This window comes from Myotis daubentonii, chromosome 21 (genome assembly GCF_963259705.1).
Source record: "Myotis daubentonii chromosome 21, mMyoDau2.1, whole genome shotgun sequence".
Taxonomy (NCBI): domain Eukaryota; kingdom Metazoa; phylum Chordata; class Mammalia; order Chiroptera; family Vespertilionidae; genus Myotis; species Myotis daubentonii.
The window spans coordinates 3005622-3031524 of NC_081860.1; the positions used below are offsets into that span (position 1 = coordinate 3005622).

The 25903-nt window shown below is 45.6% G+C and overlaps 2 protein-coding genes across 2 annotated transcripts in view; both read right to left on the reverse strand.

The window, feature by feature from the left end:
- The window catches only part of LOC132222903 (zinc finger protein 239-like), a 42077-nt gene extending 38004 nt beyond the window's left edge, over positions 1 to 4073 (reverse strand). The window contains exon 1 of the mRNA XM_059678259.1: positions 3806 to 4073. The gene's annotated coding sequence lies outside the window, so the exon portion shown is untranslated. The remainder of the gene's footprint in view (positions 1 to 3805) is intronic.
- Positions 4074 to 18153: 14080 nt separating this feature from the next.
- The window catches only part of LOC132222889 (zinc finger protein 660-like), a 30802-nt gene continuing 23052 nt past the window's right edge, over positions 18154 to 25903 (reverse strand). The window contains exon 3 of the mRNA XM_059678242.1: positions 18154 to 25123. Within this exon, the coding sequence (XP_059534225.1) occupies positions 23550 to 25123 (1574 nt within the window). The 3' untranslated portion in view covers positions 18154 to 23549. The remainder of the gene's footprint in view (positions 25124 to 25903) is intronic.

Sequence of the window (25903 nt, forward strand, 5' to 3'; positions counted from 1 at the left end):
TGGGGATGTGCCCACAACCAAGGTACATGCCCTTGACTGGAATCAAACATGGGACCCTTCAGTCTGCAGGCCAATGCTCTATCCACTGAGCCACACCAGTCAAGGCAGAGCCTAGACTTTCTTCATTTCCACCGCTCACTCCCAGTCCTGGACACTATCATTGAAAGCTCAACAGGTCTTCCTGCTTGGGATTTAGGAGCCTCTCCCCGTTTCTAGTCTTCTTAAAAGCCATACACTGCAAAAGGCATGGAGTCAGGAATGATCCCCAATAAAAGGAAATAACAAAGTAGACCAGGAGGCCAAGCAGCAGCTCAGAGGAAGCCTCCGTCTCCCCAACTCTTAGCTACACCCCATACAACACCCAAATACTCTCCAAAGGAACTTCAGTCCTTAGCTCTTGGGGCTATGCAGGAAGATCCACGGTTAAAATTTCAGGGAAAATATATCCTTCCCCAGGGACAGGCCCGTGATATCTTATGGGCTATTCACAACTCCCTGCGTATAGGATACATTTACAACTCCTACAACCCCTCAGCACATGTCCTAGCCTAGCCTTCCTGCTGTAAGATGTCACCAAGACCTGTTCTACTTGTCACTCAGTATCTCCCCAAGGCCAGGTTAGATCAGACCCCCTTCTGTCCCCACTCATCAGGCCAGGGACCAAATCCCTGGACCAGACTGGCAAATTGACTTCACTCACATGTTTCCTATTTAAAATATATTTTAGATATATTTTAAATATATCTCTACACTAATAAAAGAGAAACATGCAAATTAACCATCACTCCACCACTCTGCTACACCCACAAGCCACATCCACCAGTCAATCAGGAGCGAGTATGCAAATTAACCCAACTAAGATGGTGGCCACGGAGCTGGAGTGAGCAGGAGGCTTGGGTTGCCCCCGGCGATGGAGGAATCCAAGCTTCCCACCTACCTTAGCTGACCATAGGCTCCACTGAAGGCTACAAAGTTTCAATTACAGAAGATAAATAAATCCCAGATACCTGCTTCCAGCCTGCCCTGGCCTCCGCTCAAGGAGGCACTTTAAAAAAAAGAAAAAAGAAAAAAGGAGGGGCTGGGAGGTTGGGTCACCGGGGGACGTGGCCAGCCTGAAAACGGCCCGAAGCCCCTCACCCAGGCTGGCCACACCCACATGGGGTGAGGGTCCCCGCTGGGGGGCTTGGCCAGCCTGCAAACAGCCATCAGCCCCTCACCCAGGCTGGCCAGGCACCCCAGCGGGGACCCCTATCCTGAAGGGGGTGTGGCCAGCCTGAAAACGGCCCTCAGCCCCTTATCCAAGCTGGCCAGGCACCCCAGCGGGACCCCCACCCTGATTCTGGACACCCTTCAGGGCAAATCAGCTGGCCCCCACCCGTGCACCAGGCCTCTATCTATACTAATAAAAGGATAATGTGCTAAGTAGACTGGGAGATCTTCCAGGAGACCTTCCAGACGTCCTTCTGGACAAAGCCATGGTGGCGGGGCTGAGGTAGAGGCGGTTAGAGGCCACGAGGGGGAGGGCAGTTGTGGGTGATCAGCCTGGTGGGGGGTGGGGCCATTGGGGGTAAGTAGACCAGCAGGGGGACCAGTTGGGGGCAAGCAGGCCATCAGTGGGGGTCAGTTGGAAGTGATCAGGACAGCAGGGGGGGGGGGCAATTTGGAGTGAGCAGGCCAGCAGGGGGGGCAGTTGGGGGTGAGCAGGCCGGCAGGCAGGCAGGTGAGTGGTTAGGAGCCAGCAGTCCCGGATTGTGAGAGGGATGTCTGACTGCTGGTTTAGGCCCGATCCTTGTAAACTGGCAGTAAGACATCCTTTGAGGGGTCCCAGAATGGAGAGGGTGCAGGCCGGGCTGAGGGACACCCCTTCCCATCCTGTGCACAAATTTCGTGCACCAGGCCACTAATACACACACACACACACACACACACACACATATGTAAAAGGTGTCACAAAATTCATGCAAGATTTAAATTTTGCGTGAGCATTAAAAACAGCAACAACAACAAAAAAGCCTAATTTTACTTGGTTTATTGAATCAGATTCTAATATCTGTTGCCCTTTGATTTCAATCCCTTCAATTTGATAAGCATTACCAAGTACCAATTATGACCCAGGAGCAGGGACAATTAAGATGAATGAAGACTACGGCTTTGTGTATGTGCCAGCAAAGCCGTGGAGGCCATTTACCTGATGTGCTATTCCATACATAACCCTATACTGTATATTTTATGAATCAATAAAAAATTTACAATTTTTAATTATAAACCCGTGTTTTCTATCAAAATTACTTCTCGCGTGAATTTTGGGAAATATATATATATATGGCTCTTAACCCTCATGGATACCTTCTCAGGCTGGGTAGAAGCATTCCCCACTGCATCTGAAAAGTCCTCAAGGTCACACAAGCTACCACTCAGCATATCATTCCAATATTCGGCCCACCCACCTCATTACAATGAGATACTGGACCTGCTTTCATATCTCAAATAACGCAACAGGTCTCCTCCACTCTGAACATCCTAGGGAATATACACCCTCCCCCCCACACCAGCCCCAATCTTCAGGCTAGGTAGAAAAGGCAATTTCCTTAATGAAGGCCTACCTAACCAAATTAACTCTCGAAACTAAAGATCCTTAAACTCCTCTCCTACCTCTACCCTTTATGCACATCAGGGCAATCCCCGCCCCCATGCACACTCCTTTCTTAGTCCCTTTGACTTCATGTATGGAAGACCCATCTTATTAGAAAACTTCCCTTCCACAGAGACCCCTCTCAGAGACTATGTCCCCATTTGAAAATCTCATCCAACAATAGCTGAGAGAACATGCTGATCAAGTCCTGCCTCCGTCTTCTACGGGAGACATCCCCCTGCTCCTCTATAGCCAGGGGACTGAGTCCTCCTAAAGGAAATCCACCCATCAAATAATTTACGGCCTCAATGGCAAGGCCCTTATCAGGTATTCCTAACCACCCCACTGCAGCTAAACTATCAGAGCAAACCCCGTGGCTCCACCTTTCCAGATTAAAACCCATCCCCGGAACACCTCCATCACGTGATCTGGAGTCCCCTGTTACAGCCACCAGACTCCGCCTTACCCTCATCTATTGCTCACCCAATGTAGATGTAGCCCCCAAAATCAGTCTTTACCTGTCCCCATAACCCACCATATCCGACACAAAAGCGCAGTTCAGATAATCCCTCTCCTAATGACCCTTTGCATCATATAGGGGACCTCAGCACCGCTGTATCCCATTTGGAAATCCTGCCTCAGGACCTACAAGAAAGCTCCGATGCCAGCAAGGGGCAAAACTGGGGAACAAGAACCTCGCCCCCAGGGTCCCTCCCCTCCCCTAGCAAATAACAAGTCAGGCCACTGAGACCCCTGACCTTTCCTCCCTGAGGATCACATCAGGCCTCAGGTGCATTTCAGCTCCAGGCCCAGAAAAGCAGCAAAAGCAGACAGTGACGCCGTGGCGGCCTCGGCACCAGCTTCTGCCTCCCAGTCCCCCAACAGGACCGTTTTGGGGCCTCCCAGGCGGCCCAGTGAATCCATGATTCTTCTCCCTTTGGGCCGCGTGTGCCTCCTTCCGCGGCCCTAACATCTATGTCCCCAGCGTCCTGAGAATGAAGGTAAAACGCCTCCTGCAAACCCTCACCTCGTCTCTCTGCTGCCTTCACACCCACAACAGCCCGGGTCCCCGAGTCCTCCCTGCGCAGTCGCCCCATCACGTCCTGACAAGGCGGCCCCGCAGCCGTTCACCCTCTTCCCCCCTCAGCCCCGTGTCACCCCCGAGGGACTCACCATTCTGCGCGCTGGGACCTGGGCGGCGGGACCTGAGAGGCCGGTCCCCCAGGCTGGAGGGTGAAATGGGGTCCGGCTGCGGGGACGCTGTGCGCAGAGAGGAGTCCGGGGGGTACGGGGACCCCAATCTCGGGCTGTTGGGGCTCAGGGAGCCTCAGACACACCCCGCACGGCAGGCGCGCTGCCTCCCAGGCCTCCTCCTCCTCACGACCAGCGGCCTGAAGCCTGTGAGCCTGTGAACAAAGACCTAAGATGTTAAAATGACTACTAGGAGGAGGCAGGAAGTCCCGCCCTAACTGGATGCACAAACACCAAATGCCCTTTAGCTCCGCCCACTTGAGCGCATTTCCTTCTGGGTAATGTAGTTTTCTCAACTGCACTGCCCAGGTGAATACTAGCATCCCAGCCAATGACTTGGTGAATAAAAGTGTTGTAGCACCAAAAAAAAAAAAAAAAAAAAAAGTGTTGTAGCACAGCAAGTGACGCCTGGGGAGGGACAAGATGAGACCAAACGCCTGGCTAACTGGAAAAGACTGACACCTCTGTGCTAGGGTGAGGGACTGGGACATGGAAGGGTTACCGAATGTTACAGAATGTGCTAAGGGGAGGAAATGGGACATGAGAAATTGAATGTGCTGGGAGGGGGGACTGACGTATGGAGGATTGTGTCAGGGTTAGGAACCATGGAAGAAAAATTGCTAGATTGTCTTAGAAAAACAATGTGTTATGATATTCTCCAGCCAGGTGTGACTCTGTTTACCCCCCCCCCCTTTGTGTTTATGAACTTTCTATGAACTTCTAAGGTAACACTGTTGTGCTATAAAGGATCATACTGCACCCTTGATCTCTGCCACATGCTCCGAAGCTCCCAGTGGGGGAGATAGGCGCTGTGGTCAGCTGGCCAGCTTAATAAAGGCTCTTAAATTTAAATTCTGAGTCGGTGGTCTATCTCGCTGAGCCAACCCATAACAACACCCAAGGTGAAGAGGGTGGAAAAGAATGCAAAGAGATCCACCAAAGAATATATACCCGGGGGGGGGGGGGGACGGGAGACATTGATAATACTATCAACAATAAAAAATACATGTATTAGAAGAAACCAAGATGGCAGCATAGGTAAACACCGGAAATTGCTGCCTCCCACAAAAAATTCAAAAATACAACTAAAAGACAAAATGGACATCATCCAGAACTACAGGAAGTCTGGCTGAGTGGAAATGCTACAACTAGAAGGAAAGAGAAAAGCACACTGGGACTCAGAGGAGGTGTGGAAGTAAAGTGCAGAGCTTTGGATCCACACTCGGAAAGGGCTGGCAACTGAGGACTCGACTGTCTTTTTGAATCGGGAGGGAGTCACAAGCCCCCGACTGCTCTGAACTCCGGTTCCGGGAAGACTCTGGGGACCCGGACTTGTGCAGGGAAAGACTGGATGGTCTGGCAGCGGGCAGAACTTGGAACTTGAGGGCAGCTTTCTCTAGGAGGTGCTTGCAGCAATTACCAGGACACTGAGACGAGGGGCCCCTTAGGGCAGGGCTGAGGATCAGCCATAGCTGCTTGCTCCACCCTGTTGATCTCCTGAGACGCAGGCCCACCCAAGTTTCAACAGAGGCTTTTGCATATGAATGCCCTGGCCCTTTGCAATCTGAAAATTACCTAATAAATTGCAGCTGGGCCAGACACACCCAGAACTTCCAAGAGAAGGCTCAAGGCCCCACAGCAGCTTGCACTGCTTCACAGCTGGGCCTCATTTGGGCAACTCCAAACCCCAAACAAGGAAGAGGAATCTGCAGATCTCTTCGTAGCTCCTGCTGGGTAGCCTCAGGGAGAGGCTAAATTAGCACCTCCTTAGATCCAAGAGCCAGTGTACCCAGTGGTCAGAGTGGGACCATCCAGATTACAACTCCTCAGATCCATAAGGGACAACTCAGGGGGCAGACTCAGGGAGCACCAAAGCCCCACTGAAGCAAGTCTTGCCCCAAAAGAGTGTCTTCAGCACAGAAGTTCTCCCACCTTAGACACAGCTGATTTCACACCCAATTGGCCTGGAGGTCAATTCCTCCCAGTGATGCCTACAACAATCAAGGCTTAACTACAACAAGTCTGTGCACAAAGCTCACAAAAGGGGTGCACCAAGAGTGTCCACCTCAGGTAATTGGGGAGGCTGAGCCACTGGGCCCTATAGGACACATAGCACACAAAGCCACTCTACCAACACAGGGAAGCATAAAAAATGAGGAGACAAAGAAACAGGTCACAAATGACAGAAATGGAGGAAAGCAAACGACTGGATATAGAGTTCAAAACCACACTTTTAAGGTTTTTCAAGAACTTTCTAGAAACCGCCGATAAATGTAGTAAGACACTCAAAAGACTGGTGAGACCGCCAATAAATGTAGTAAGACCCTCAAGAAATCTAGTGAGACCCTCGAGGATATGAAAAAGGACCAACTAGAAATTAAACATACACTGACTGAAATAAAGGATATTATACAGAGTTCCAACAGCAGACTAGAGGATCGCAAGAATCAAGTCAACGATTTGAAATACAAAGAAGCAAAAAACACCCAACCAGAAAAGCAAAATGAAAAAAGAATCCAAAAATACGAAGATAGTGTAAGGAGCCTCTGGGACAACTTCAAGCATACCAACATCTGAATTATAGGGGTGCCAGAAGAAGAGAGAGAGCAAGATATTGAAAACCTATTTGAAGAAATAATGACAAAAAACGTCCCCTACCTGGTGAAAGAAATAGACTTACAAGTCCAGTAAGCACAGAGAACCCCAAACAAAAGGAATCCAAAGAGGACCACACCAAGACACATCATAATTAAAATGCCAAGAGCAAAAGACAAAGAGAGAATCTTAAAAGCAGCAAGAGAAAGACAGTCAGTTACCCACAAGGGAGTACCCATACGACTGTCAGCTGATTTCTCAACAGAAACTATGCAGGCCAGAAGGGAGTGGCAAGAAATATTCAAAGTGATGAATACCAAGAACCTACAACCAAGATTATTTTATCCAGCAAAGCTTGTTGTAGCTAAGCCTTGATTGTTGTAGTTATCACTGGGAGGAATTGACCTCCAGGCCAATTGGCTGTGAGAATCAGCTGTGTCTGCAGTGGGAGAACTTCTGTGCTGGAGACACCCCTCTGGGGCAAGACTTGCTTCAATGGGGCTTTGGTGCTCACTGAGTCTGCCCCATTAGTGTGTCCTTTATGTTTCCACGGAGCTGCAAACTTGATGGTCCCACTCTGACCTCTGGGTTTCCTGGCTCGTGGATCTCTAGGGAGGTGCTAATCTAGCCTTTGCCTGAGGCTATCCAGAAAAAGCCTCCCTGCAGGGCTTGGGCGGGGCGGGTCTCACAGGACAACAGGGCAGGGCTAGCAGTTATGGCTGCTCTCAGTCCTGCCCTCAGAGGCTCTGCTTCTCAGTGTCCCGGTTATCACTGCAAGCACCTCCGAGAGAAAGCTGCCCTCGAGTTCAGACCGCTGCCAGACAGTCCCGTTTCTCCCGGATGAGTCTGGGTCCCCAGGGACTCGCCTGGAACTGGAGCTCAGAGCCTGAGACTCCCTCCCGATTGAAAACGACAACTACGCCCTCAGCTGCCAGCCTGCTCCGCATGCACCTCCGCACCTTAGTATTTTACTTCCATACTGCGCCTCCTCTGAGTCTCGATATGCTTTTCTCTTTCCTTCTAGTTGTAGAATTTCCACTCAGCCAGCCTTCCTGTGGTTCTGGATGATGTCCATTCTGTCTTTTAGTTGTATTTTTGAAGTGGTTGTTCAAGGCAGCAAACTCTGGTGTTTACCTATGCCGCCATCTTGGTTTCCCTCTTAGGTATTTTATTCTTTTGGTTGCAATTGCAAAAGAAATCGTTTTCTCCATTTCTTTTTCTGAAGTTTTGTTGTTGAAATACAGGAAGGTAATGGATTTTTGCACATTGATTTTGTATCCTGAAACTTGACTGTACTTGTTTATTGTTTCCGGTAGTATTTCTGGTAGTCTTTTTATATAGCTTCTATATACAGTAGTCTATATACAGCATCATGTCATCCACAAAAAGTGACAGTTTGACTTCTTCCTTTCCTATTTGGATACCGTTTATTTATTTATCTTGCCTTATTGCTTTGGCTAGTATTTCTGGCACTATGTTAAATAAGATTGGTGAGAATGCACATCCTTGTCTTGTTCCTGATCTTAGGGGAAAGGCTTTTGGTTTTTCACCATTGAGTATGATATTGGCTGTGGGTTTATCATATACTAGAAGCCCCATGCACAAAATTTGTGCATGGAGGGGAAGGGGGTCCCTCAGCCCAGCCTGCACCCTCTCCAATCTGGAACCCCTCAGGGGATGTCCGACTGCCAGATATCCCTCTTGCAATCCGGGACTGCTGGCTCCTAACTGCTCACCTGCCTGCCTGCCTGATCACCCCTAACTGCCTCTGCCTGCCGGCCCGATAGCCCCTAGGCACCTCTGCCTGCCTGCTTGATCGCCCCTAACCACCCTTACCTGCCGGTCTGGTCACCCCTAACCACCACTACCTCAGCCCTCGCCACCGTGGCTTTGTCTGGAGGGACGTCCACAAAATACCACGTGCGGGCGCGCATGTACAGTGCGATTGAAACTTCATGGCCCATGCATAGAAGTCAGTATTTTGTGGAAGAGCCACATTCAAGGGGCCAAAGAGCCACATGTGGCTCGTGAGCCACAGTTTGCCGACCACTGGTATAGATGCTTACTGAGCAGTGCATTCTGGGGAACATGGGGAAGTGGCCCTATGACTCAGAGACCAGGAAATCCACAGGAAGCTGGGAGGTCTGGTCTCACTCAGCAGAGGACGGGCCTTGGATCATGGGCGAGGCCTGGACTATGTTTAGGTCTGAGGAGCCTCCCTCCTCCAGGCAGCACTTGCTCAGTGTCCTCCCGCATACACCCCAACCCAGGTTCAAACCCGCAACCTTTCAATGTACAGGACGAAGCTCCAACCAACCAAGCCACCCAGCCAGAGCAGTTATTCTTGGCTTTTATTTTATTTTGTTTTACTTTTTTATTTTTTACTCTTCTTAAATATTTATTGTTGAAAGGTTTACATAGGTCCCCTTTCCCCCCATTAACCTTTTCCAGCCTATTACCCCCCTCCCAGGCCCTCACCATCCCATGGTCTGTGTGCAGGGGTGATGCATATATGCACATAAGGCCATTGGTTGATCTCTTCCCACCCACCCACCCTCCCCGTCTTTCACTGAGGTTCCACAGTCTGTTCATGGCTCTGTGTCTCTGGGTCTGTTTTTCTTCATCAGTGAATTTGGCTCATTAGGTGTTAAAAGTGCTCTAGTTGTGATCACTTGGTTTTATAAGATGCAGTCATATCACATACAGATCTTTTTTCTTTTTCCAAATGTACTTGTGGACACATTGGGAATATAGATACCAGAAATAGAAGTGTGTGAATAAGTTGGGAATAGGATGCTTTTTCTTTTGTGACTTTGTGTACACGATCCTGTGCTCCCGTCCTGTTGAGAACACCGAGTACTGTGGCTGCAGGGAGGTTCTCATTGGCAACTCATCCACATAGAGCCATAGCCTCCCTCTCCATCAGCTGCAGCTCCCAGGACAGATGCATGCACCGTTTAGCAGAGGTGGGGGCACCTGGCCACCTCCCGCAGGCTTGCCCCGTCATCACCTGGTGGGGTCCACGTTTCGCATATCACCCTCTTGTTCCTACTTCCAGGCCTTTCCATGCACTTCCTCTCACCCAGCCCCATCCCTCTTCCCGTCATGTCCAGAGCCCCAGGTGCCATCCCTGCGAGGTGTGTGACACTCCCTACCAGACCGTTTCATCTCATTCTTCCATGATGTCCAGTATTTCTCCTGCCTCATTAACTTGGTTTGAATCTGAATGGAAGTGACTCCATCTTCTATTCCTTTTGTGTCCTTTCCACCCCTAAGTTAATGTTGTGTCCTTAGTATGTGGCTATGAGATGTCTCTGTGACTGAGCTGGGAAACCTTTCACATTTCTCTTTCCTTTTCTTTCATCTCAGGATAACTGAGCTCTGCAGTTTGTGTGGGATCCAGGGCCCTGGGAATACAATGCTGGGCCCTCTGAACTCACTGTATTCTTTATTGTATTATTTGATTCCTGGAGTTGAATTAAACACAAAAAAAACAGAAGAAAATATACCCTTAAATATACAGTCTGAGTTATTACCGGAGATTTCCGCGAGAGTTGACACTGAGGCATGAGACACGTGTTTATTGGTGAGTTTCCTCAACTACCGAACGAAGGTTGAACCTGCCCCTCGGATCCTTTGGAGGTTGGATATGATGCCTCCAGAGGGATTAACTGGCGGCTGGGAGAGTAAGACCGAAAGTCAGCAGACACTTGTTTCCTTTACCCGGCAGCGTTAGAAAAACACAGCTCCTTTCATCATTACACCAGGAATGGCCACACCAGTGGGAGGTGCAGGGAAGCAGGGCTGCCCCCTTTCTCCTGCCCCGCCCTCCCTCCCTCCATCCCCCACTGGCCCCGCGGCCTGGATCGGCCCCTCCCCCATCACGGAGCCACTCAACTCAGGCTCTGGCCCCACCCATCCTGCCGGGAGGAGCATGCGCAGTTTCTTGCAGACACGGGAAGCAGCTGTGGAGTAAGGAGGTGGCAGTCCCCCCGACCCTCCCCCCCCCCCCCCCCGCCCACCCCCCAGCAGTGAAAGCTGAGGGTCGCTGCAGGCCAGGTGCTGAAGTCCTTGTTGAAGTCTCCGCTCCAGAGCCTCTCAGCGGTGAGTCTGCATCCCAGGAGGCTGTGCAGTGGAGATGCCAGGTTCCTTTCATTTTTTTAAAAAATATGTTTTATTGATTTTTTTACAGAGAGGAAGGGAGAGGGATAGAGAGTTAGAAACATCGATGAGAGAGAAACATCGATCAGCTGCCTCCTGCACGCCCCCTACTGGAGATGTGCCCGCAACTAAGGCACACGACCTTGACCGGAATCGAACCTGGGACCCTTCAGCCCGCAGACTGACGCTCTATCCACTGAGCCAAACCAGCCAGGGCTGCCAGGTTCCTTTCAGAAGAAAGTGAGGATCTATTGGAGCCTGCCAGCTGGGGGGAGGGACCAGGAGGTCTGCTTTGTGCCTGCTCGCCAGTCCCCAGTCCCAATCCGCTGTCACCCAGCCCAGTTCCTCTTGGTTCCCCATTGGCCATCCAGCGATGGGAGCCTGGGGGCGAGGGGGGGTAGGGACCTAGAGGTGCTCCATGCACTCCCTGGTGTTTGGTCGAGCCTTTGGTCATTGCGGATGTTACAGACCCTGGCTCTTTATATATATAGATGGCCTTTGTAATGTTGAGGTACTTTCCTTCTATTCCTATTTCATTGAATTGGATATTGTATCTTGTCAAATGCTTTTTCTGTATCGATAAGATCATATGATTTTTATCCTTTCTTTTGTTAATATGGTCTATTACATTGATTGATTTGTGAATGTTGAGCCATCCTGTGCCCCTGGAATGAATCCCTTTTGATCATGTATTATTTTTGGGGTGTACTGTTCTATTCAATTATCTAGTATTTTATTTAGGATTTCTGGATCTGTCTTCCTCAGGGATATTGGTTTGTAGTTTTCTTTTTTTGTGTGTTATAAAGATACCAGATTTTGGTATCAGGGTTATATCGGCCTCATAGAATGTATTATGAAATATTGCCTCTTCCTTAATTTTTTGGAACTGTTTGCAAAGAATAGATTTTTTTAAAAAATATATTTTATTGATTTTTTACAGAGAGGAAGGGAGAGAGATAGAGAGTCAGAAACATCGATGAGAGAGGAACATCGATCAGCTGCCTCCTGCACATCTCCCACTGGGCATGTGCCCGCAACCCAGGTACATGCCCTTGACCGAAATCGAACCTGGGACCCTTCAGTCCGCAGGCCAACGCTCTATCCACCGAGCCAAACCGGTTTTGGCAAAGAATAGATTTTAATTCTTCCTTGAACGTTCGGTAGAATTCACTGGTGAAGACATCTGGTCCTGGGCTTTTGTTTTTTGGTAGGTTTTTGAGATTGTTTCAATGTCCTCACTGCTGATCAGTCTATTTAGATTTTCCAGTTCTTCATGATTTAGTCTAGGAAGGTTATATATTTCTAGGAACTTATCCATTTCTTCCAGGTTATTGAATTTGGTGGCATAAAGGCTTTCATAATATTTTAGTATTATGAAAGCCTTTGTATATCTGTGATGTCTGTGATTTCTCCTCTCATTTATGATTTTGTTTATGAGTCTTTTTACTTTTTTCCTTAGTGAATCTAGCCAGGGGTTTGTCAATTTTATTAATCTTTTCAAAGAACCAGCTCTTGCCCTAGCCCGTTTGGCTCCATGGATAGAGCAATGGCCTGCGGACTGAAGGGTCCCGGGTTTGATACTCATCAAGGGCACATGCCTGTGTTGCGGGCTCAATCCCCAGTAGAGGGCGTGCAGGAGGCAGCCAGTCAATGATTCTCTCTCATCATTGATGTTTCTATCTCTCTCTCCCTCTTTCTTCCTCTCTGGAATCAATAAAAATATATTTTTAAAAAAGAACCAGCTCTTTGTTTTATTGATTTTTTTGTATAGTCTTTTTGTTCTTTATTTCATTTAATTTTGCTCTTTTTATTTCATTTATTTTGCTAACTTTGGGTTGATTTTGGTCTTCTTTTTCTAGTCTTTTAAGGTGTGATGTTAGGTTGTTTACTTGGAATTTCTCTTGCTTCTTGAGATAGGTCTGTAGTGATATAAACTTCCCTCTTAGGACAGACAGCTTTTGCTGCATCCCAGAGGTGTAGATATGTTGTTATCATTCTCGTTTGTCTCTATATATCTTTCTTAAAATTTTTTATGGATTAAGTTATTACATATGTGTCCTTATCCCCACATCCCCACCCCCATTCCCCCCATTCATGCCCTCACCCCCATTGTCCATGTCCATTGGTTAGGCCTATATGCTTGCATATAAGTCCTTTGGTTGATCTCTCCCCCTTACCCCCACCCTCCCCTACCTTCCCTCTGAGGTTTGACGGTCTGATTGATGCTTCTCTGTCTCTGGATCTGTTTTTGTTCATCAGTTTATGTTGTTCATTATAATCCACAAATGAGTGAGATTATGTGATATTTATCTTTTTCTGACTGGCTTATTTCGCTTAGCATAATGCTCTCCAGTTCTATTTGCTGTTGCAAATGGTAAGAACTCCTTCTTTTTTACTGCCACGTAGTATTCCATTGTGTAGATGTACCACAGTTTTTAATCCACTCATCTATTGATGGGCACTTAGGCTGTTTTCAAATCTTAGCTATGGTGATCTATATATACCTTTGATCTCATCTTTTATTTCTTCTTTGACCCAGTCATTTTTCAGTAGTATGTTGTTTAATCTCCACATATTTGTAGTTTTTATTTACCTCCTTTTTGCAGTTGATTTCTAATTTCATGGCATCGTGGTCAGAAAATATACTTGGAATATTTTAATCTTTTTGAGTTTGTTGATGCTTGTTCTATGACCCAACATATGATCTATCCTTGAAAATGTTCCTTGTGCCCTGGAGGGGAATGTAGTCTGATGTTCTGGGATGGAATGTTCTGTAAATGTCGATTATATCCATTTGGTCTAGTGTTTCATTTAAGGCTAATATTTCTTTATTGATTTTTTTGTTTGGTTGATCTATCTAGAGCTGTCAATGGAGTATTAAGGTCTCCAACTATAATTGTGTTTTTATCTGTTTCTCCCTTTAGTTCTGTGGGTAGCTGTTTAATATATTTTGGTGATCCCTGGTTGGGCGCATATATATAAAGAAGTGTAATGTTTTCTTGATGTAGTGTTTCTTTTATCATCATAAAGTGTCCATCTTTGTCTCTTGTTATCTTGAAATATATTTTGTCAGATATAAATATGGCTACACCTGTTTTTTTGTGGCTGTTATTTGCTTGGAGAACCACTTTCCACCCTTTTACTTTGAATCCACCTTTGTCTCTGCTGTTTAGATGTGTCTCTTGTAGGCGGCATATAGTATGTTTTTGTTTTTTTTGATACACTCTGCTACTCTGTACCTCTTTAATGGTGAATTTAGACCATTTACATTTAAGGTTATCATTGATGTATGAGGATTTCTTATAGCCATTTATCTTTTGTTTTCTGGTAACTCTGTGAGTCCATTGGTTCTTTTCCTTTACACTTCTATCTGTTGTTTTTGTTTGGTGATATTCCATACATCTTTCCTCTGTTTCCTCTCTTTTTTTTTTAAGCTATATGTCTTGTTTGGGGAATTTCTGTGTGTGGTTGCCATTCATTTTATAAAAAGTGAAGTTGCATATATACTACTAGAGCAGCAGTTCTCAACCTGTGGGTCATGATCCCTTTGGGGGTCGAACGACCCTTTCAAAGGGGTCGCCTAAGACCATCGGAAAACACATATATAATTACATATTGTTTTTGTGATTAATCACTATGCTTTAATTATTTTCAATTTGTAACAATGAAAATACATCCTGCATATCAGATATTTACATTATGATTCATAACAGTAGCAAAATTACAGTTATGAAGTAGCAACAAAAATAATTTTATGGTTGGGGGTCACCACAACATGAGGAACTGTATTAAAGGGTCGTGGCATTAGGAAGGTTGAGAACCACTGTACTAGAGGCCCAGTGCATGGAAATTTGTGCACTGGGGCAGGGGAGGGGGTGTCCCTCAGCACCTCAGAGTGCCTGACCCCTCTTACAGTCTGGGAGCCCTCAGGGGATGTCCTATGGATAGCCACAGTCTGGCCTCCCTCTGTGGGAGGCAAATGGGCCGATCATGGGAAGGCGCCGCCCCTATCATCCGGCTGCTGCTGCCACTGCCGGCTGCCATGGAGGCTGGCCCTCAGGTCTCACCTCTTAGCACTGGCTTTGCCCGCCACCCACTGGTGGGTGGTGGGCGATCTGAGGCCAGGCTGGCTGGGGGACGGGGCCCACGCCACTGCCTCTGTGGCTGCCTCTGTGGAAAGGGCAGCACTGGGACCAGGACCATGCAGCCCTCTCCTGCGCTGCCTCTGCAGAAGGGCCCGCACCGCCGCCTCTCTTGTGGCCACGAAGCTGGCACTGCCTCCGCTCCGGCTCCCGCAGTGGAGCCTCTCCCATGCTGTGGGCCCTGGGCCCTAGCAGCCGCTGTGGCTTTATCCGGATTGACATCCAGATGGATGTCCGGAAGACATTTGATCTAATTAACATATTACTCTTTTATTAGTATAGTTTTTCCCCTTTTGTGTGCATCTGATCTTCATCTTTCTTTGCCTTTTCATACCTGTCTCTCTTCCTCTTGTATGTTTTCATTGTCACAAATTATTCCTATTTATGCTGCAAGTTTACTGGTAGTGTTATGCCCTTATGTTCTTCATTGTAGGTAGAATAGCTCCCTGAGTATTTCCTGCAATGGAGATTTTCTAGTGATAAAACTCCTCAGCTTCTGTGTGTCTGGGAATGTTATTCCTCCTTCATATTTAAAGGATAATTTTCCTGGATATAATGTGTGTGGCTGGCAATTTCTCTCTTTCAGACATTTGAATATTTGGTTCCACTCTCTTCTGGCTTGTAGAGTTTCTGCTGAGAAGTTGGGTGAAATTCTGATGAGTTTTCCTTTGTAGGTCACTTCCTTCTTTTCCCTGGATGCTTTGAGGATTTTTTCTTTGTCACTAATTTCTGACAGCTTCATTACCAATTGCCTTGGAGAGGGCCTCTTTGGATTGAGATAATGAGGTATTCTGTTTGCTTCTTGGTTCTGTTTGCTACATTCTGGTTTCTGCACAATAGCCTTGTTCGGCTTCCCTCCCTTTTCGTCTCCCCACTTATTCCAAGGAGCCACTTTAGTTGTCCCAGTGTGCAGGTCTCTTGGACGTGTATCCGTGTTGAGCAGGAACTTCTTAGTTGAGTTATAGGTGGTTCTTTTTTTTTTTGAAAAGTTAGGGGGAAAGGATAGACACGCCCTTACACCACCATTCCTGTGATGTCACCTGCAGACTTTTTTAAAAAAAGATTTATTTTTATTGATTTCAGAGAGGAAGGGAGAGGGAGATAGAAAAATCAATGATGAGAGATAATCACTGATTGGCTGCCTCCTGCACAGCCCCTACTGGGGACCGATCCTGCAACCTAAGCATGTGCCCTGGATAGAAATCGAACTCTGGATCCTTCAATCTGCAGGCCAATGTTCTATCCACTGAGCAAAAAAGGTAGGGCACCTGCAATATTTTGTAAAGCAGAGAATCCTCTGGAGATCACATGGAGACTGGTGTTGGGATTCTAAAGATGATTTCTTGAGACAGATGTATTGTAAATGTCTAAGGCTCCTCATAATCTCAAATAGTATTTTAGTTATTGTATATCCACACCCATTATTGTGTCCTCCAGCCAATTTTTTGAAATTCTGTGTAAACATACCATCATTAATGTCTCCTTGTAAATTTCTGTATTTGTCATTTTCCTCTAAAGAACTACCCTTGTGGTGAGTAAACTGAAGTACTTTATAGATACACTTTTACTCATAAATCAGCAAACATGATTAAGCCCCTGGATTCTGCATTTGCAGTCAGGACTGTGAATTCCCCTCTGGCAATGATCTTTCTGTAGGGGCTGCCCATCAGCCTTTTTGAAGGCAGTCTGGGGCTGGAGGAAAACTGTGAGGCCCCCTGAGGAGAAGGTCAAGTCCTGCCACAGCGCCCACATGCCAGCCAGGACCCCCTTTCTAATTTCTGTTGTCCACACAGCTATAGTGACCTCCCTTCATCTCCCAAATGGGGGAGGGGAGACACCTCCCAGCAGGCCTTCCAACTGGACTCTGCCACCCCTTCCCGGATTTTCTCAGGGAGGCCCCCACTCACCACCACTGGCTTCACCTTGTGCCTGAGCGCCTGTCACCTGTCACAGCTGTCCTGTTCACTGTCTGTGGGCTGTCCTCCACTAGGACTCCAGCTCCTAAGGGAAGGGGGCTCTGTATCTCCGGAGTCTGGGACAGTTGGGACAACAGTGTCCATGCCCTGGGTCCTTACAGGTCTCAGCTGTGCCTGCCCTTGGCTGCTGCCTCTACATCCAGTCTGATTCCAATTCTCATTCCTACCCTTAGCCCACCCTCTCAAGGACCCTGCCCTCTACCCAGCCCTGTCCCAGCCCCCAATCTCTCTGCTCCTTCAACCACATACCCTAGCAACACACTATGCCCAGAGGTCAGGGTTCATCAACTCACTTGGGAGCATGTCTCACCTTCAGTGGGAACATCCCAGGCACAGCCAGGAAAGAGTGTAGAGGGGTGGGCTCTGCAGGCAGTAGACCAGTCTCAGTGCAGCAGGGTGGGTGCTTACCCATGAAGGAAAGAGCAGGGACACTCTCTCTCTCTAGATTGATAAATATCTAGAACCTCCTTTAGTGGTGAAACTTCAAGACACTTGTAACCCAGGACAGGACTACCTGGCTCAGCAACCTGTAACCCCTCCTGCTGGGCAGATAGGGCATCAGCCTCTGCAGAGACAGCTCCTCTCCCTCCCTGGGCAGGGCAATGGCTGGAACACTTCATTATAGTGGACCAGGTTGGCCCTGCCTGGGACACATGTTTCCTTGGAGCACAAGCTGACTCCCAGTTCATGACCCCCCAGGAACTCCTGTAGCAGAGGTTGCTCCATTTCCCACGAACCATGGCCCCACCAGCCTGGACTGGGACTAGAGAGGGCCTCAGAGCCACACACATGGCCCAGCACCAACTCTTCCTGGTAACAGCCCTGGGTTTTTCCTGCCTGCCGGAAGCCGGTCCATCCTTGCTGCTTGACACAGTCGCTGCAGGAAAGAAACATCTGCACAGCATATGTTTCAAGGGACCTGGCGTATATAGCATACTGTTCTTAATATGTTTGCTCCCCTTAGCGCTGTGTGTTTTAACCAAGGTCACCTCTCCGAGAAAGGTTGTTTCCCCAGGTAGGAATTTTTCCCTGAAGTCAGGGAGGGGATGAAACTCCTTAACTAAGTGCCAGGCGGGTAGTTAATCACTACAAACAATCATGCTTAAGCTACATAATCTTTACTCCCTGGAATGGAGATAAGAAACGCCCTAACCTTTGTAATAGAAATTGACAGGATTAAAATCAACTGGGATAAATACGGATGTAAAAAGACAATAAACAGCAGAACCTCTCTGGAGATCGAGACCAGAACTTGGCTGGAGATCCTGGCTGGAGATCCTGGCTAGGCTGCTGATCAACTGAACGCTGTCTCCATGTCATTCCTTCTTCGCCGACTCCGTCTACGCCTTTGGGAACCCCTGGACCTGCTGGGGTTGGACCCTGGCACCTGCCCACACCCACCTGTCTAGCTGCCACTGCTGCTCCCAGCCTTGACACCCGAGAGGAATCTGGATTTCTCAACCACCTGAATACTAAAAAGCCCAGCGTCAACATCAAGGGCATCTCCTGGTTGCTTTGCTTTTAGTCTCTGGGATCACATTGTCATCATTCCCTGTGATTGTGCAGCTCCGCTCAGGTTCCCCACCGGATACAATGACAGCAACGGCACTTCCCACACTGTCCTCTGGGTCATTGCATGGTCTGCCCTCATGAGAATCCTGGCTACTTGTTACCACAGCGTCCATGGGCTGTGCTGCTTTTCATGTGTGTGTGTGTAGTGACTGGGTGATTCAAACAAATACGAGAGAGAGAGAGAGAGAGAGAGAGAGAGAGAGAGAGAGAGAGAGAGAAAGACCCATATTTTGTTCGACTATTTTTATACATTTTTTTAGTTGACTGGGGATAAAACTTGCAATCTTGGCATTATTGAGATGATTCTCTGAACCACTGTGAGATCAGACATATGTGTAATTTTAAATAAAATAATCCAGTAATATACCTGATAATATATAGATACAAAAAAACCATCATGAAGACATAGTGGCGGAAGGCTAGAATAGGATATTTCAAATAAGCTGTTTCAAAGGCAGGTTATATTATTGCATCAGTTATTTTATATACCAAGAATGAAGCACGGATAAGGGCCAGAGGAACTTGGTTTCAGCGATGCAGGGATGTATGAAAACATCAAAAGCAGGTTTTTTTCTTAATGTTCATTTTAAATCAATTCTACTTGAATCAAACTTTAAAAAAGATTTAAACTTGATGCTTCACAATAATTTTACTGTTTTATGAAAGTTCTTTTTTTTAAAACGCAAATTCCATCTTTTTTAATATATTTTATTGATTTTTTACAGAGAGAAAGGGAGAGGGACAGAGAGTCAGAAACATTGATGAGAAAGAAACATCGATCAGCTGCTTCTTGCACACCCCCCACCAGGGATGTGCCCGCAACCAAGGCACATGCCCCTGACCGGAATCAAACCTGGGACCCCTCAGTCCGCAGGCCGACGCTCTATCCACTGAGCCAAACCGGTCAGGGCTTATGAAAGTTCTTGAGCATATTTGGTACTGCTGTATCAGCATGTTGGCAATAAAATATAATGATGTGCTACTGAAATATCTTATCATGTCCATGTTCAGTGACATTATTTTGGCAGTTTGAACTTCAAAACAATGTGAGTATTTACATCAGGGATATTAACAAAGATTACAAATGTAGACTGCACTTAATGCAGTGGTTCTCAACCTTCTGGCCCTTTAAATACAGTTCCTCATGTTGTGACCCAACCATAAAATTATTTTCGTTGCTACTTCATAACTGTAATGTTGCTACTGTTATGAATCATCATGTAAATATCTGATATGCAGGATGGTCTTAGGCAATCCCTGTGAAAGGGTCGTTCGACTGCCAAAGGGGTCGCAACCCACAGGTTGAGAACTGCTGACTTAATGCATTATTGAATCCTTAGACTTATTAAGTTTGGTGGAGAATGTTACCAATGCAAATCACATCTATAAGTGTATGGTACAAGTGCATTTAAATTCTGCATGGGTTAAAAATTGAGAAAAAAAAATTCCATTCCAATATTTAAACCTCTGGTTCCATAGAGCAAAGAAGTAATTGTAGTCACTGAGAAATGAGTGAACTTCAAACATGTCCTAAATTGTGCACTGTCCTCCTATTGGTTAAATTAATACATTCATTTTACTTTTTAAAATTCTTTATTGTTGAAAGCATTGCATATGTTGTGTTTCCCCCCACCCCCCCATTGGCCTCTTCAGTCCAGGCCTTCACCCCCCTCTTGTCTGTGTTCAATGATTACGCTTATATGCATACAAGTTCTTAAGCTAGTCCCTTTCTCCCCCGCCCACCCTCTCCTACCTTCACTCTGAGATATGAAGGTCTCTTTGATGACTCTATGTTTCCTGATCTACTTCTGTTCATGAATTTATGTTGTTTATTACATTCCACAAATGAGTAAGATCATGTGATACTTCTCATTCTCTTACTGCCTTATTTTGCTCAACATAATCCTCTCCAGGTAATACATTCATTTTAAAACAAATGTGATAAATACAGTGTAAATAAATGTATGAAAAAATGCTCACCATCAAAAATTCTTAAGTACATAGAATTAAAAAGGAAGTGAGTTAATACTATACTCATCATGTTAGTATTTAAAAAGATTAACCATTGCATGTGCTGGTAGGGTTGCAGAAAAACTGGAATATTCATTACTGTGGGTGGGGTGGGAGGGCAAAGGGAATAACCATTTTAGATCACAGTTCCACATATCTTAAAATGTAAACATTCACCCACACAATAACATTGTGATCAGTAAAACATATATCTCTATAGAGAAGTGAACGCAAACATTCCCAGCAGATTTATTTATAAAACCCCAACCCTGTAAATGACCAGAATCTTAGACAGACCAATAGATAAAGTGGTAATTCACAGATCACAATACTACTCAGCAGTAAAAAACTATTCACATAAGCGTTTGTGTGGAATCTGAAAATAACTGTGCAGCATGAAGGAAACCAATATTTGTTAGAGTACAGACATTATAGTGCCTATAAAATTAAAAAATTATGAACTAATATGTTGTAATGGAAGGAAAATCAATGCCTGCAAGAGGACTGGGGAAGGCAGAGGGAGAGATTATAAAAGGGCAGGAGGTAAATATAGGGTGTGCCAAAAGAAAGTTTCGACTTTTTGGTATGGAAATCAGTACAATATTTAACAAATAAAAATAATTTACTCTGCCCTGGCCAGTGTTGCTCAATCGGTTGGGCATCATCCCCTACACTTAAAGATCACCAGATCTGGTAGGGAAACATGTCCTCCTTAAACCACAGTAGGGGGCATGCTGATTAATGTATGTCTCTCATATAGATGTTATCCTCCCTGCCATTTCCCTAAAAGAATAAAAGTAATGTATAAAATATTTTTTAAAAACAATAAACTGTGTTTTGGGTGCTCACAACTGTAAACCTATTTTTGCTCCACCATATATATTGAAACACATGTTTGTTTCATATATGACACTTTCATAACTTTAAATGTACATCAAAGCTCACCAAATAGCACACATTAGAAAAGTGCAGTTTGTTGTATGTCAGTTCTTCTTTTTAAAAAAATATTGTTATTGATCTGAGAGGAAGGGAGAGGGAGAGACAGAAAAATCAGTTATGAGAGAAAATCATTGATTGGCTGCCTCCTGCACACCCCACACTGGGGATAGAATCTGCAACCTGGACATGTGCCTGAATGAGAATCGAACCTTGATCTCTTGGTTCATAGGTCAACCACTAAGCCACACTGGCCCGGCAGCATGTCAGTTCTTACATCCTGGGAGGAACAGCCTTGCCTCAGTGGCAGGTAATGTTAGTAAGCAATTCACACTATTGCCATCAGAATAAACAGAAATGTTGACCGGTTACAAAACACATCCAGGGATTGATTACAGGATTATCCTTCCTCTACCTTTGAGGTATTGCCTGTTCAGCATCATCCTTGAAGTGAACACCCTAGAGGAGTCAGCAGAATCAACAAAAGCATAAGATTATTTTATCTGCCAATGATTTCAGCCACAGGAAACAGTTATGGACGTCCTGAGAATGTCTGTACACAAACATCATGCAAGGCCCTGAAACATTTGTGGAACACATTCAGAAGAGGCATTTTTCAAATTTACTGCAGTCTCTCCCACTCACTATGGAAACAGTGCTTCTGTCCTAATTGAGGTTGTACCTAATCCTCAGATCCTAACAAATGACACCAGCCTATGAAATTTAGTACATCACAGCATATGGGTTATTAGCTGAGACTTCTGTCATACACACTGTGAACAAAGTGCTTCATAGAAGCACAATAAAGACCTCCTCCTCAGGGTGACCTTTGACCTCACCAATAATAGAAGCACCAGGCTGCAAATTAGAACTATGAAGTCCTACAGTCTTGCTTTCAAGACTTTGGGCAGAAATGCAAAACAAGCACATACTGGACAAAGAGTGATTTTCTGCCATCATGTTGTCCCTTCAGAAGCACTGAAAGTTTGGGATCCCCACAATATCTCTTCCCCTCTACCTGCTGACAGATCACAAGTGTGCTTTCAATTCATCCCAGGCAGAGAATAGAACCAATAAATTAAAGGTACAAATTGCAAAAAAAACCAAACACCTTTACAAAAAGATCATAAACCATTGCCATACACAGCAAGTGGTTTGCATGTTGGTGAATAACTACCTGAAAAAATTCATCACAGCACAATGTGAGAAGCACAATGTCCTGAAAGGCGTAGCACATCTTAGGATTCTGGTCTGGGGGAAACAATGGTCCATTCCTTAGTCAGAGAAATAGGAGTGAAGATCCTAAGAGCTCAGAGTACTCATCATTTCCTCAAACAGAAGAACGCAGATTTCATTTTTTCTGAGCATGCAAGACTTCCCACAATCATTACATACATATAGCTTTTCTCCAGTCTAAACTCTGATGTTGAATGAGGATTGAGAACTGCATAAATGACTTCCCCCCAGAGGCACAGTTCAGGTGAACCAGGTGGTAGAGGTGAATTCACTGCAGCCACATATACTCACTGTGACATCAATGGGGTAGTAGGCCTGTGCATGACAGCAAGTGCAATGTAACACTTTAAAGGCTCACTTATACCTGAAACTTATGAGGAATCTAGCACAATGTATGTTCTGATAAAAAGGGTTTAAAATCAGCAAAATGGGTCTGTAGGAGTCTCCTTCAGTGTTGTAATTCTGAGTGGGGGAAAAAAATTCCCTGCATATTTAAAGCTTCTCTGTAATGTGAAGTATTACGTGTTTAGCTATGTTTCCGACTAAAACATTTCTCATAGTCACTACACTCATAAGGTTTTATACCACTGTGAACTCTCTTGTGTCGACTGAGGTTACTGCTTTTACTGAAGGACTTCCCACAATCAGAACACTCATAGGGCTTTCCTCCTGGGTCAGTGGTCGGCAAACTAATTAGTCAACAGAGCCAAATATCAACAGTATAATGACTGAAATTTCTTTTGAGAGCCAAGTTTTTTAAACTTAAACTGTATAGGTAGGTACATTGTTATTAACTTAATTAGGGTACTCCTAAGGCTTATGAAGAGCCACACTCAAGGGGCCAAAGGGCCACATGTGGCTCACGAGCCTCAGTTTGCTGACCACGGTCCTGGGTGAACTCTCTGAGGTTGAACTAGGGTAGAGATTTGCATAAATGATTTCCCATAATCACTACACTAATATGGCTTTTCTCCACTGTGAACTCTGTGATGTTGAATGAGGGTATACTTGTGCATAAATGACTTCCCAGTCACTACACTAATATGGCTTTTCTCCAGTGTGAACTCTCTTGTGGATAAGGAGGTGATTATTGCAGGTAAAAGATTTACCACATTCACTACACTTATAAGGTTTTGCACCAGTGTGAACTCTCCAGTGTTGAGTGAAGTTACTGCGTTGCCTAAAGGACTTCCCACAATCACTGCACACATATGGCTTTTCCCCAGTATGGACTCTGTTGTGTTCATTGAGGGTAGACCTTTTGCGGAAGGACTTCCCGCAATCACTACAATCATAAGGCTTTTCTCCACTGTGAACTCTGTGGTGTTGAATGAGGGTATAACTGTGTGTAAATGACTTCCCACAGTCACTACACTCATATGGCTTTTCTCCACTGTGAACTCTCTGGTGTTGAATGAGAGTATAACTGTGTGTAAATGACTTCCCACAGTCACTACACTCATATGGCTTTTCTCCACTGTGAACTCTCTGGTGTTGAGTGAGGGTAGAACTGTGTGAAAATGACTTCCCACAGTCACTACACTCATACGGCTTTTCTCCACTGTGAACTCTGTGGTGTTGAGTGAGGGCAGACCTGTGTGTAAATGACTTCCCACAGTAAATACACTCATATGGCTTTTCTCCAGTGTGAACTCTCTTGTGGATAAGGAGGTGATTGTTGCGGGTAAAAGATTTACCACATTCACTACACTCATAAGGTTTTTCTCCAGTGTGAACTTTCTGGTGTTGAGTGATGGTACTGCTTTGCCTGAAGGACTTCCTGCAATCAGGACACTCATACGGCTTTTCTCCAGTGTGAACTCTCTGGTGTTGAGTGACGGTAAAGTTTTGATTGAAGGACTTCCTGCAATCATGACACTCATACGGCTTTTCTCCAGTGTGGACTTGGTGTTGTTGAATGAGTTTGGACCTCAGGATGACAGACTTCCCATGATCACTACACTCGTATGGTTTTCCTACAGTGTAAACTCTTCTATGATGAATGGGGTTTAAGATTTCTCTAAAAGCTTTCCCACATTTGTTACACTCATAATTCACTTTTCTAGAGCAGACACCCTGATGTTGAATAACTTTCTGGTTGTGGCTGGCAGCTTTTTCACATGCACCCAACTCGTCATGACTTCTTCCACTGAGAAATTCCTGTGGAATCTCATTACCATTGTGTGGCTCCGCAGTGTTAAAAGTATCCTGGTGCTGGAGAATGTCTGAGATGGCTGGAAAGTCTTTCCCAATCTCCCTAGTGGTTGAAGGCACCCATATTAAGTAAAAGCTGCACTGGGACACAAGTGAGGCCCTGTCCATATCTTCTTTCCAGGGCTTCTGTCCACTGGCATCTCTCTGTTGCTGGTGAGGGTTTGCACTGAAACAGTTGTAGCTCAAACATGTGTCAGTGCAGAAGGCTTTCTTATTAAAGAATGCTGCTTGTAACTCAGTCAGGTGCAAAATATCTTTTAAAACTGAGAAACACCATTTACAAAGATGGGTCTTCTGGGTTGCTGGAGCTGCCTTAAAAGCCCCGACCTGTGACTCTCCTGGTACATATACACTCTGCTCAGAATTGGCCTCCTCATCATCTCTTTTATGCCAACAACCTGAAAATAGTAAAAGGGTGAGGAAATGAATTCTGAGGTGACAGATGGAAGTCTTTTTAGAAAACTGTATTGCACATAACATGTTGGTTCCATGCAGTTGTCTGACAATAAAAGATCTGTAGGAAGGATTTATAAGATGCTGCCATGAAGGTCTGGCCTACTGAAGATCACAAAACAAGAAAGACCTCAAACGAAATATGACACACAGGGCAAGCACCACATGGAGGAGAAGCAGGATCATCAGCTCATTCTTCTGCTGATAGTGTTCAGCAAGGCTTGTCTGCTGGTGACAGGGGAAAGCTGTGCTGAAATATGGTTACATCTTATTCCAAGTATAATTCAATAAATGAATAGCTAGTGCTTGAGGTCTACTTGAGCAAGTATGTGCATCTCATAGCAGATGTGCATGTCAGTGTTGGAGAATGCTGCAGATGGAGCAATGCGGATGAAGAGTGAGGCAAAAAGGCCACACAATTGAAGGTACACAAAACCTAGGAAGTCACAGGTAAAATGACAAGTCAGCACAGTATCAAGTTTGGGAAAGAAAAGGTAGAAATGTGCTATTGCCCATGGTCCTTGCATCTAAACACTGATGGAAATGAGCAGGGGCTTGGTATCATCTAAACACACCCTGATATCATATCTAGCCCACAATTGCAACTCAACAGGGCCAGGTCTTCTGAAACCATCCTGCATGTTCACCCTGTAAAAAACCAGGGTTCTCCCTGCACATTGTTCTCTACAAATATGTACAACCTAAAAATTCCAAGTATTAATGAA